This window comes from Ptychodera flava, chromosome 3 (genome assembly GCF_041260155.1).
Source record: "Ptychodera flava strain L36383 chromosome 3, AS_Pfla_20210202, whole genome shotgun sequence".
Taxonomy (NCBI): Eukaryota; Metazoa; Hemichordata; class Enteropneusta; family Ptychoderidae; genus Ptychodera; species Ptychodera flava.
Window position 1 is genome coordinate 38,905,931 of NC_091930.1, and position 13,269 is coordinate 38,919,199.

Here is a 13,269-nt window from a genome sequence, read left to right on the forward strand (position 1 = left end):
TCTTGAAATGTGTAGATTGTAATTGATTAATTCTTGAAGATTTTACTTAATCTTTGCTTTCGGTGAATTTCAACTTTTCCTGACAAAAAAACTTCCATGCCATGCTTACCTCGTAACGAAACATTCTATCCGAAAAGTCATCAACAAATCGAGTATTTTTCGGCATATATATATATATATATATATATATATATATTATATATATATATATATATATATATATATATATATATATATAATATATATATGTTTGTGTATATATTTTATATTATATATGTGTATGTATAAGTATATATATTATATATATATATATATATATATATATATATATATATATGTATATATACATATATGTATATATGCATGAGAATGAAATCTCAGGGTCATATCGCACAAAGAATACAATCAGAAGAAGCGCATCTAAACTTTACCTATGATTATGTCTGCAATTGAAAATTGCTGCCTATCTCTCTCATAAAAGAACTGGAAATTAAGACGTGAAGCCTGAAAAAAGCTTTTAATACTCCAAGGGTTTCACGATGAGTCGACACAAACAACAGACAATAGAAATGCACTGTAAAATTTTGAGCATGAGTAAAACTTTCTCTTCTGCGCATTCTTAGTCGTCTAAGGTCTAGGCGTTTTTGAAGCAGTCTATGTTCATGGTATGCCAACAATAAATTTTGTTTGAGAATCGTTCATTTGGAACGGAGCGGTCGACCTAATTGATGCCTGCTGTCACTCAAGGGCCATTATGAATTTCCAATGAGTTGGCGGCCTTTTGTATCCTGCAACGAGCTTTAAAAGGGCTGTCGTGTGGGAGGGGTTTACCCTGTAACTTATACATATTGTCCAATCTATTGGTCATGCATGCACATTCCAAATAACAAGGTGTCGAACAGGATCGGTCTGAAAACTTAACGTTCAGCCATGATGCTTTGTCAGAACAGTTTGCTGTTGGTCCTAGGCCTTCTGAACTACGTTTACGCTGATGACCCTCTTGTAGAAGTGAGCACAGGAATGCTGGTCGGCAAATCTGTGGAATTCTCACACGGGGACGCCAATGTCAACCGCACACTGCACGTCTTCATGGGGATACCGTACGCAGAGCCGCCGGTTGGTGACCTCAGATTCCGACCACCCCAGCCAAAAGCCCAATGGTCTGGGATTTACAATGCAACTGACATTGGGTTTGCGTGTATCCAGCAAAACTCTCCTGCTTTCTCGTTGCAAGAACCACAGAGCGAAGATTGTCTATATCTGAATGTATATTCGCCATCATTAACAAACGTAAGTCCGTGTTGCACAGAACTTTGTGAAAATACGCATGTACATAGCTCTAAAGCATTTACTAGTAAAACATTCATCAAATGTTAATTTACCAAATTACCTTATTTCGAATTCAATTGGAGTAAATAATATATATATATATATATAATATATATATATATATATATATATATATATATATATATAATATATATATATATATATATATATATATATATACTGAGAATCTAGGAACTTGTAGTTGTCACTCTACAGGCTGTTTCATGCGGTAAGCATGAAACAGCCTGTAGAGTGACAACTACAAGTTCCTAGATTCTCAGTATTACCGCCCTGCAGAAATGCATTGAGCACTATACTTTGCCTGTATTGACAAGCAAACCATTTTCGTGTATATATATATATATATATATATATATATATATATATATATATATATATATATATATATATATATATATATATATATATATATATATATATATATATATATATATATATATATATATATATATATATCACTCAGTATACACAAAGTCAGGGCTTTTAGATGTAATGGCAGAGACGATGAACACTGCTCCAGATAAGTCAAACGAGTACGTGTGAGAAGAAATCGAGAAAAACTTAAGGTCTCTTTGCAGGCCATGTAGTTCAACAGGTCCTGACCTCTGACGTCAGAGTTGCTTGTTGTGGCCAGTATTGAGTGACTGTGTGCAAAAGGCACCTGGAATGGAAATAGAGCGTGTAACATATTCTTTTAAGGTTCCAAGACAAGAAATTGACCTTTTTAAGCTAACAGTTCTCTGGTTAATAAGCTCAGAACCCCCGTAAATTATACATTTTCTGAAAGCCTAGATATAGGGAAACATTTTGGTTACCATAGTGTCACCATTGTTTACGTAGCTATCAGGTAATTTGTATAACCTTTCAAAAATCGGTTTTCCCTATGTTTTGTTTCAATGCTTTGAGATATAAAGCTGAAATTTGTGTGAGTGCAAGCTGTTATAAAGATCTTCCAAAGTATGTCTCAGAATTTTTATAAACCTTCTAAAACAATTTTTATGCCAGAACAAGCGACCTAGCGGCCGATATAGCTCCGCTGTGTTTATGTAGAGAATAACTATTTTTGACACATGTTGATGAAGTAGGTGGAAATCTTTGATAGCTCAATGCAGTGGCCAGAAAAAAGTGGCTAAAATAGCTGCAAAAATACAAAATAGAAGATTTCATTGTACTTCGAATATATCACATTGGGTCATCCCTAAGAACATGTCAACTATCTGATGAGTAGTTTTTTGGAGAATAAAATTTTCTGACCAAAAATGGCAACAATTGCCCCAAAAAATAAAATTTGCAGATTTCATCATAATTTCAAAAGATCAAATTTAGTTCATCTATAGAAACCTGTATACCAAATTTCAAAGCTGTTGAACAGTACTTTTGAGAAACACATTTTTTAACCAAAAATGGAAAAAATTGACCCAAAAATTCAAAATTGCAGATTTCATCATAATTTCAATAAATATTATTTAGTTCATCTATAGAAACCTCTATACCAAATTTCAAAGCTATCAGATGAGTAGTTTTGGAAATACCGGTACACATTTTTTGACCAAAATTGGCAAAAATTGCCCCAAAAATACAAAATTACAGATTTCATCAGAAATTCAATATATATCACTAAGCTCATCTGTAGAAACCTGTATACCAAATTTCAAAGCTATCAGACCAGTACTTTTTGAGAAACACATTTTTTGACCAAAAATGGCAAAAATTGCCCCAAAATTACAAAATTGCAGATTTCATCATAATTTCAATAAATATCATTAAGGTGATCTGTAGGAACCTGTATACAAATTGCAAAGCTATCAGATGAGTAGTTTTGGAAATACACATTTTTGACCAAAAGTGGCAAAAATTGCCCCAAAAATACAAAATTGCAGATTTCATCATAATTGCAATAAATATCATTTAGTTCATCTGTAGGAACCTGTATACCAAGTTTCAAAGCTATAAGATGAGTACTTTTGGAAATACACATTTTTTGACCAAAATGGCAAAAATTGCCCCAAAAATACAAAATTACAGATTTCATCAGAAATTCAATATTTATTACTTAGTTCATCTCTAGAAACCTGTATGCCAAATTTCAAAACTATCAGACCAGTACTTTTTGAGAAATACATTTTTTGACCAAAAATGGCAAAAATTGCCTTAAAAATGCAAATTTGCATATTTCTGCACAATTTGAACAAATCTGAAATAGATCATCCCTAGGGACATATTATACCAAATATCAAAGCTATCTGACTGGTAGTTTTGAAGGAGAAGATTTTTAAAAATTTTTTTACCAAAAATGACAAAAATTGCCTTAAAAATACAAATATGCAAATTTCACCACAATTTGAACAAATCTGTCTGAAGTCACCCTAAGTAAACTGCATATCAAATTTCAAAGCAATCAGACAAGCGGTTTCAGAGAAGAAGAGTTTTTTACCAAAAACACCAAAAAATGCCCCAAAAATACAAATATGCAAATTTCACTACGATTTGAACAAACTTAAGTGAGGTCACCCCAAGTGAGCTGCATATAGATTTTCAAAGCAATTGGACTTGCGGTTTCAGAGGAGAAGGCAATTGTTGACGGACGACGACGGACGACGACGACGACGGAGGACGACGACGACGACGGACGACGACGGACAACGACAGAAAATCAACCTATTTGATAAGCTCCGCGTCGCTGACAGCGGAGCTAAAAAACATCCAGAGCAGTGAATTTAACCTAGTTGATTTCTTAAAAATTGTGCTCCAAAAAAAAATAAGCAAGAAATAAAAAATCTGAGACATTTTTTGGAAGATCATTGTGACAGCTTGCATTCCAGAAAGTTTTAGTCAGATATTTTGGCGTATGGAGACAAAACATAGGGAAACCGATTTTTAAAGGTTATGCAAATTACCTGTCACGTGATAGCTACGTAAACAATGGTAACACTATGGTAACCAAACTGTTCCCCTATATCTAGGCTTTCAGAAAATGTATCATGATAGCTATGTAAATAATGGTGACACTGTTGTTACCAAATGTTCCCCTATCTCTAGGCTTTCAGAAAATGTATAATTTAAGAGGGTTCTGAGCTTATTAACCACCAGAGAATTGTTAGATTAAAAAGGTAAATTTCTTGTCTTGGAACCGTAAAGAGATTTATTCGATGCAAGATTTTAAAACCACTGAGATAAAAGCCTATGACACTGATTTTAGAAGATTATTATTATCATTATTATTATTATTATTATTATTATTATTATTATTATATTAACTACGTGTTATGGATACAGTTTCACATCGCGGTAATTTGACAAACGTAATAGTGGAAGTGGAGTTTAGAAATACCTTGGTAAATACTTAAGTCTGAAATCTGTATAAAATGGACATATCAAGCAAAAGTGAGCTTCATCTTCAACCCCGTTTTATAATAAAGACAAACTCTTTCAGGGCGAATATTATGCATATATGTGTCTGCCACTACGCGCATAGAGCGAGCAGAATTGGTGTAAATGTGCCCTTGCTTGTTCTTCACCCGACTAATTTGTATCATTATCGACCTTAAAAGTTACTCGGTTCTGCCAAATTACTCCGAAATCTTGCATAGCCACGTGGAATGAATTAATTCTGCCACCATGTTAAACTTCTTGATTGCACCCGATTGCTGATCCAAAGTTGCTAATAATTTCCGTTCAAGCACCATTATGATGTAACATTTATTTAGTCTTTACTTGATTGGTCTAATCCACAAGGGTGATCGATAACGTGCACTCACCAAGGCGTAATTCGCTAATGCAGTCGCACGCAAAGTCTCCTGAAACAACCAATATTTCTTGTTACAGTCCACCAATCTTCCAGTGATGGTGTGGATCCATGGCGGCAGCTTTACAAGGAGTTCTGCTACATATGATGGCTTGTATGACGGAACCGCCTTGGCGGCGATCGGAGATGTCATTGTTGTGTCCTTGAACTATCGACTCTTTGCGCTCGGCTTCTTTTCCACAGGTGGGTCATTTAAGCTACAATGCGCCTCGGGGACAGACATTCAGACTCTCAAACTTTTCCGATTTTTTTCTGATTTACCGCTTGTGGGGTTCATTTAAAGCTCTTGATACAAGAAAAAAAATACCGTGAGTATTTCGAAGATTGATAATTGTTTTGTTTTGTTTTCCGGAAAGGATTAACACAGAGATGGCGGCCATTTTGAATTTCAAATATCGGGAACTCTTAGGTAATTTGTCTCTTAAGTACCAAATTTTGCACGGTGACCCCTGTTTTTCATTGGTGATTTGGTTAGAGAATGGTCGAAAGTTTCACGGAAGAAAGTTTGAGCAAGGGTTTAATAAGTCTTTCACTTTCGAGGCGCATACTACCTGAAAGGGTTGCATGTGTTCTGCCAGTGCAAAGCCAAGGACTAGTGTACGCTGGTGTTGATTGGTATTGTTGTAACCATAGACACAAGAGTTTCTCTACTGTCTATGTTGTAACTGGTGTATGTGTGCTAGACAGTTGTTCAAGCGAAGTCTGACTATTACTGTGGACGTGATTTCCGAGTCTCGGGTATCATTGGTTTTGCAGCATCTGCAAGTTAGTAAGGTAGGTTATTGCTTTTGCCTTGCACATTAGACTGTGCAAGACTAGTTGGGGGCAACCTTTTTGTAATTCAAACACAAACACATGCGATACACTTTCACAGCGCAGTAAATGATTGGTGACGGATCATTTACTGGTTGCTGGCAAGTTTGTCGTGTTTTCCTACAAATACATATACATCTTTTGTCGTTTCCTACCATCTTGACAGTTACTGGGTGCAAAGTACGATCGGCAAATGATGAATTATCCACGCTAACTATGAGTTGTCTAATTAGATAAAGATTGCATCTCCCGATTTCGTATCACTTGCTAGGTGCCCTGGATAAAATCAACCATTTATGTTGAGTAGTTTGATTTTGTATTTCAGATATTCCAAGCCTACTTATATGCTTCTGTACAGACACCACTGATATTACTTCTTTTGTGAATGGCTGACTTGATGTATTTACTTGTTCTTCACAACAGGCGATGAGCATGCCCCCGGAAATTATGGATTGCTAGATCAATTAGTCGCTTTGAAGTGGGTGCAAGACAACATTGCAGGTAATGGTTACAGTCCTTGTCCCCTTTCCCTTGCTATTTCACACTTTTCATGATAATAAGATATCGTCATTTGATCCCTTTGTCTCATTTTGTACACAGCTTTTGGAGGGGACGCAGATAGAGTGACTGTGTTTGGTGAGAGTGCCGGAGCCGCTTGCGTTGACTATTTGCTGTTGTCTCCTTTGTCTGACGGGCTCTTCCACCGTGCCATACTGCAGGTTAGCTCGCCAAGCATAAATGTGTAAATATTAGCTGCGCAGACTTGTACAGTTTAATCTGTATGAGAAATCAGTGATCTGTAGATGTGTGACACCCGGGCCTGGGTAACGGGCATTGCTGGACTGTAGACTCTCAGAGAGTCAAATTGAACGGAAGCTATATTTTATAGTCGCCAGGCATTCGAGGGGGGGGGGGGCATTTCCTATGGAATAAGTATCTGTATCCAGCTCATCTGTATATCTGAACCAAAGACATTTTGTCATGATGATGTTTATAGCTAAGTATCTCATTAATAAAAGGAAAACTATTCATGGTTTTTAGGAGGAAATTCGACTCTAACTGCCCCGAATTTGCGTCTTGGTGTGAGTTCCAGAGACACAGCGAAAATGAACTTTCAGAAAATAAACACGCTTTACTAAATGTAATAAAGGGCATAAGAACATGCTGTTTTATCAATTAATTAATTAATTAATCATTTTTATTTAATGTATTTATTAATTATTTATTTATTTATTTATTTATTTATTTATTTATTTATTTATTCAATCACTTATTTAATTAGTTAATCACTTAGTTAGTTAGTCAGTTAGTTAGTTAGTTAGTCAGTCAGTCAGTCAGTCAGTCAGTTAGTAAGTTAGTTACGAACCAACAGGTTGCTTAAATAACTGGTTCATTTGAAATAAAATATAATACAAAATATATAAAAAAACTAAATGAAACAAAAGACAAACAGGATCAGCAGCACCTTGGCAAACAGAGACAGGAACATCCAGAAAAATAAAAACAATTTACTTATGATGCACGTCGGAAATTAATGTAGTAATTATAAATATCAAAATTTTGCTCGTTACAGATAGAGTTAAAATTTGTCTGAGAATTTAATAAGAAAGAGTCTTTCAAGATATTCGTATGTGCTGACGCTGGTCTAAAACGAATAGTACGACGAATTGTGTAAACAGAAACGTTAAAATTAATTTGTGCAAGTACATTTGGTACACAATAATAAGAGTGTATGGTATCAAGAAGAAACATTGAGTCTAAAACATTTTCGCCTATTCTCCATGGCCTGTGTAGGAAGGCGAAATTTATAACATTAATTACTATACATATCCTTTGAATAAGCCTACGGTGAACGGAGGCAAATATATTTGATAAATTCAATTTGGACTCTTTTTAGCTTCCTTGTAAATATGATTGAAGATTCCAAAATGTTGTTTACCACATTTTGTAAGGAAATGTATTGACATTTTGCTTACTCGTGAATTAAATACAGGAACACTTTTAACGTTTTATGACAACTTCCATTTGTTTGTCGATTTAACAACTTGAACGATATCTCGTTGCAATCTGACGCAATCAGACATATCAATAAAGGACATAAATAGCTAAGAATTGTCCGCATAAAACATAAATTAATAAATCTATGATTATGAACACTGTTTATGAAAATTAAATATTTCTCATTATTTATACTTACTAATGGCCATAGATGGCAAAATATTAGTAAACGACTATTCTTGCTTTTTCTCTCGACATGGTTTTGATACGTCATCACAAAAAGAGTGGAACAGCTTTACTCGCTAGCGGCGCACGCGACAACTCAGCGATGCTTAGCAGTTTCGCTCACGGTGTCGGTCAACTACTAGGGTGCGAGGAGGATAACTCTGAAGACTTGGTTCAGTGTCTGCGTAGTGTGCCTGCTGAGCACTTCAGAGAAAAACTAGACCAGGTAATTTGCGTCATCATGCATATTCGGGCTTTGTATCACAATTGTTAATGATAGCCCACAATGTACACTTTCAATTGGTACTGTATAATATGAACTATCTGTGAAATAAAGTCAGCAGGATGATTGCAGCAGGCACTTTTCAAAAAACGTGATCAATAATGATACTGTCAAATATTATTTTGTCCCAAAAATGTATTATGAAACATTAGTTTAAAGTGTGGCTGGAAAACCATTCTATTAATGGCTCGTATAACAGGGGCTAGCGAGGATAACATAGATTGAACGGTCATGATGAATAACTTTTATGCATTCAACAAGCTTAAATTGTGTTGCTCGCTCGCCCCGTGATTGTATCTCAAATTGTATTCTTTAACAACGTATTCAACGGACCGTAACATTCCATCCTCATTAATGCTCCCTTCAATAGAATTTCCTTGCAACAATTCCTGGTATAGAGCCGGAAACTGTTTCCATACCTTCGAACCAGTTGTGGACGGTCATTTCATCACCGCCAAACCCGACGATCTGCTCAGCCAAGGAGGGTTCAACAAGACGAATGTGGACATTTTGATCGGGACCAACGCTAACGAAGGCACACTATTCCTGTCCTATTTGTTACCTAATCTTGCAAATGCTTCCGAGCCAACGGTGAGCAAAGCCGAGTACGAACAGGTGTACCTGCTCCTACTTTTTGGCTCATTCAAGCACAACCCTACTGCTCTAGACGCTATCAGGCTCATGTACATCCCCTGGGCCGATGTCGCCGCCAACGACACAAATTATGCAGACGCGTACATCGAAATGCAAGGCGACTACATGTTCGTGTGCCCTGCTGACAAATCTGCACGAGCGTATTCGAACTCTGGCGCCAACGTTTACATGTATCACATGACCCACGCGCCAGCCAATTCGCTGTATGGGATCCAGTGGGCGGAGGCTGGACACGCCGAAGAAATTCCTTTTGTATTTGGAACGCATTTCAATGCACTTCCATATTGGCCATTGGCCCCAGAGGAGGTCAACATTTCTCTGAGTATTATGACATATTGGACAAACATGGCTAAGACAGGGTAAGACAGTTTGGATAAGATTTACTGCTTTCAGGTAATGATCGCATCGAAAAAAGAAAGTTTGAATCAGTTCTCCCACTGTCCCTAAAGGAACGTTTAATCACTCTATTTAATGATCAAGATTAAGACACACCAACTAAATTATAGAATAAGAAAAATATACCTAAAATATCCCGAACACTTTAGAATGATCACAATATATCCAATGCATACACAAATCTTACAACGACATAAGAGTAAATTGTGCCAGTATTTAAAACAGTGTAACCAAAGAACTCTACAGGTTAATAGAGGGAGGGGGTCTTTGGAACTATGCTCAGAAGGTTGTTGGGAACCCTTACGACCGATGTAAACACGGTATCTAGGTTACGTCGGCGATCGATGAAAGTTAAACATGTTTGTTCACTTGAATATCATTAAATTTAAATGCTTCAGCTACGTTGACGTGATGCCTCTAGATGCATGAAATACATTGTCTGTTAAGAGGAAAGTCGCACACGCACAGTACCGACGACCCCCTCCAGCTAAGGTTGCTCAGCTTTGCTCTGTCAACAACATTAATACAGCGTCGTGTTCTACCTCCTTTATCGTATATGTCGAAAAGACCCTTTGTTTAACATGCGAACACAACCTGTCTATCCAACCATAATATTTAGAAGCCGACTTAACAATGTCGGCAGTATCTTCAAATTTATACAATTTTCCAAGCTCACATAACTATTAACTTATCTAAATTATAATAGCGAAACCTTTGGTCGCCTCATAGGGATTTCCGCCAGTCACTGCACACCATAGCGTTCTCGATTGTTGTCTTTTACGTTTGTTTTACTAATAATTAAGCGAAGGTGTTGTGTTGTCTCCTTGGCCACCTGAGGGCACTTCGAATTATCCAATCACAAGATACCGAGTATCATCGTATCCCACACTGGTTGATCATAGGTCAGAGAACTTTTTGTCATTGTAGCTCAAAATCGTCAGTCTTTCCTTGCTAAATTCATACAGAACAATCGGGGGATATGAAAATATGTTGACAATGTCAAGATATTCCCGACTAATTTTAGATAAATTATATAGTAAACGATGCAATATATCGGTAGGCATATTACGACAAACGCAAGGGTGAAGTATCGAAAAAAATATTTTATGAGCAAAATCAATAATATCATTACAAGTTACAGTGTAAAGGTAGTATGCGCCTCGAAAGTGAAAATTTAAACCTTTGCTCAAACATTATTCAACGAATGTTTAAACCATTCTCGGGTAAAATCAACGATTAAAATCAGGGGTCACCATGCAAAGTTTGGAGCTAGCCATACAAATTACTCAACATTTTGCGAAATTTAAAATTAAAAATGGAGGCCCTCCCTGTGTTAACTCGATGGCTGAAAATTGAATTTTGGATTTTTCGAAAAACTAAGACTGTGAAAGTCTTTCTTTCTCCAAGAGATTTATAAGGAGCCCCCAAAGAGGTAGATTAGAAAAGAATTGTAGTAATTTGAAAGTCCGAATATATGTCCCCGAGGCGCGTTCTACCTTTTGTTAAGGATATTCTATATGATTTGTTTACATGATATTGATATTTTTCCGTTGAATATTAACGAAACATTGCCGATATAATGATGGTGAAGGCTTGTTTGACTATATGTATCAACGTTTTCTGAAAACAAACTTTCTTCATTACTTTTTGTTCTGTGGAAACCAAACCAATTTTTTGGCCCATCTACTGATGCATGTGAAAGAATCTGTGGATGACTCTTTTTATATTTCAACAACTTACAGCAATCCTAACCTGTCCGACGATGAGGCAGAAATGTCGGAGGATGATTGGCCCAAGTTTGATGTACCCGGATTAGCCTATAAAGAACTTTCCCTGGAAATGAAGAACAACCGAGCCCTGAAGTCAAGGGAGTGTGCCCTCTGGAACGATTTCATTCCAAAACTTGTCACACGCACAGGTATGTAACATGGAATGCTATCACTGGCATACCTCTCTGTTCAGGATATTCCTGATCTTTTTGTATGACGCGTTTCTCCATGAACATAATTTAAACTAATCATATAGAAATATTCATATGAACTCTTCTCAAGTTTTGCTCACTCCGTATGAAACCCAATCGTTTATATTATCATAAATTCCTATTTCAAACATTAACGTGTTGATCAAAGACAAAGTTTGGGTACGCAATGATTCAATTACATTTTCATTTATATCGATTGGGAGTTTCATAAAAGATTTGTACTCACAACGTCAATGAAGGTTCTGATCGTTGTCTGGGTTGTACTGATTGAAGTACTGTAGCTACTGCCGTTTTCTTTTTCAGTCCACGGCCACCCCACAAAGTGGAGTGACCGTGATCGGTATTCATGAACTCAACACACAGGTGGTCACTTTTCGTTTCTCAACCATCCTCAGGTCAAATAGAATGTGACTAATTTTTGACGAGTCGTATTCATCAGGTCCGAAAAAAAAACGAGTCAATGCTATTTTGTTTAAACGTAACTGTTGATTTCATTTTTTTTTTGGTTGCATAGAAGACGAGAATTTCACGCCAACTGAAGAAGACATGGACAGATCTGTAGTTTGTACTGCTGGCGCTGTTGACGCCACCGGGTTATCACTTCGCATCACTTTTGCTGCGGTACTGATGACATTTCTCGTCTGCGACATTGTGATACCCTGTAATGAGTAACTTGTGCCGTGCATGGATAGACGACATAATATGGCATTGTTTAAAATGCTGATGAGGCCTCATTTTGTCAATAATGTAACTTAATAGAATAGTGCTATTCATCATCTATGAATTGACTAGCATTTAAAAATCTGTCACTTCATCAGATATATTTCGTAACATGCCTACTTGTACACTTTTACACGTTCATAATGTATATACAATTTTGATGTATACGAAATAGTTTCATAAAAATGTATAGAACGCGCCTCTGGGACAGATATTCGGACTCAATTTTTTTTACAATATTATTCTTTTCTGATCTACCGGATGTTGGGGCTCATTTTAAAACTCTTGGGATTAGCAAAGTTTCAAGATTGTGATGTATTGCAAGTACTTATCATAACGGTCAGCAGACAAGTCACTGAGTCCTAAAACTTAGCCAATCCTATGAACAATTTTACTTTATTCAGATTTCATAATTATTCGCGCATCACAACAACACAAATGATTGTGGGTTTTTGATAAAAGAGTTATGTTTTTGTACAGTAAACACACAGGGTTCGATGAACTCTGCTTTCAAAACACAACACAGCACTTTTCAACCTTAAATGTAGTAATATATATGATAACGCCAATGACATTGATGTTTGAGCAGTGACATCATTAAAGGGGCAGTCTCAATCCTGGTTCTAGCATTAGTGGTTGTTTAAACTGACTGTTTATGTGATTCTAGTCCTGTGTTCTCCTTGTGATTTACAAATTTAAGTAGGACCATCCTGAACCACTGATAGTTAGTGGTGGTACCAGGTGTCCGGAATGAGTAAGCGTACCCTGCTAGCATGCTACACCCGTCAGGATTGGTCCCAAAATTGTCTAAGTATTGTATGAAATGATACAGGATATGAATCACTGTAATAAGTCAAAGCCGGGAATGCTGTCTTTAAACATTTGAGTGACCGAGGTGTCATATTTGGCCACAATGTTGTCATATCGACCATAGAACGTTTTTAAAGTCCTAACGAGTCTTTTTGTTGTGTATCCTTGTCTCAGTAATTTTGATGCCAATGAGCTGTGTCTCAGTTGAAAATCAGCGTAGGAATCACAAGAAGA

The 13,269-nt window shown here is 36.5% G+C and overlaps 1 protein-coding gene across 1 annotated transcript; it reads left to right on the forward strand.

Annotated features, from left to right (window-relative positions):
* Positions 1 to 882: 882 nt before the first annotated feature.
* Positions 883 to 12,826, forward strand: LOC139129978 (cocaine esterase-like). The gene is made up of 8 exons (XM_070695689.1): positions 883 to 1,290; positions 5,176 to 5,338; positions 6,392 to 6,469; positions 6,569 to 6,687; positions 8,250 to 8,417; positions 8,845 to 9,487; positions 11,267 to 11,442; positions 12,020 to 12,826. Exons 1-6 carry the CDS (start codon positions 931 to 933, stop codon positions 8,986 to 8,988), a joined length of 1,032 nt encoding a protein of 343 aa, XP_070551790.1. The 5' UTR covers positions 883 to 930; the 3' UTR covers positions 8,989 to 9,487; positions 11,267 to 11,442; positions 12,020 to 12,826.
* The last annotated feature ends 443 nt before the right edge of the window (positions 12,827 to 13,269 follow it).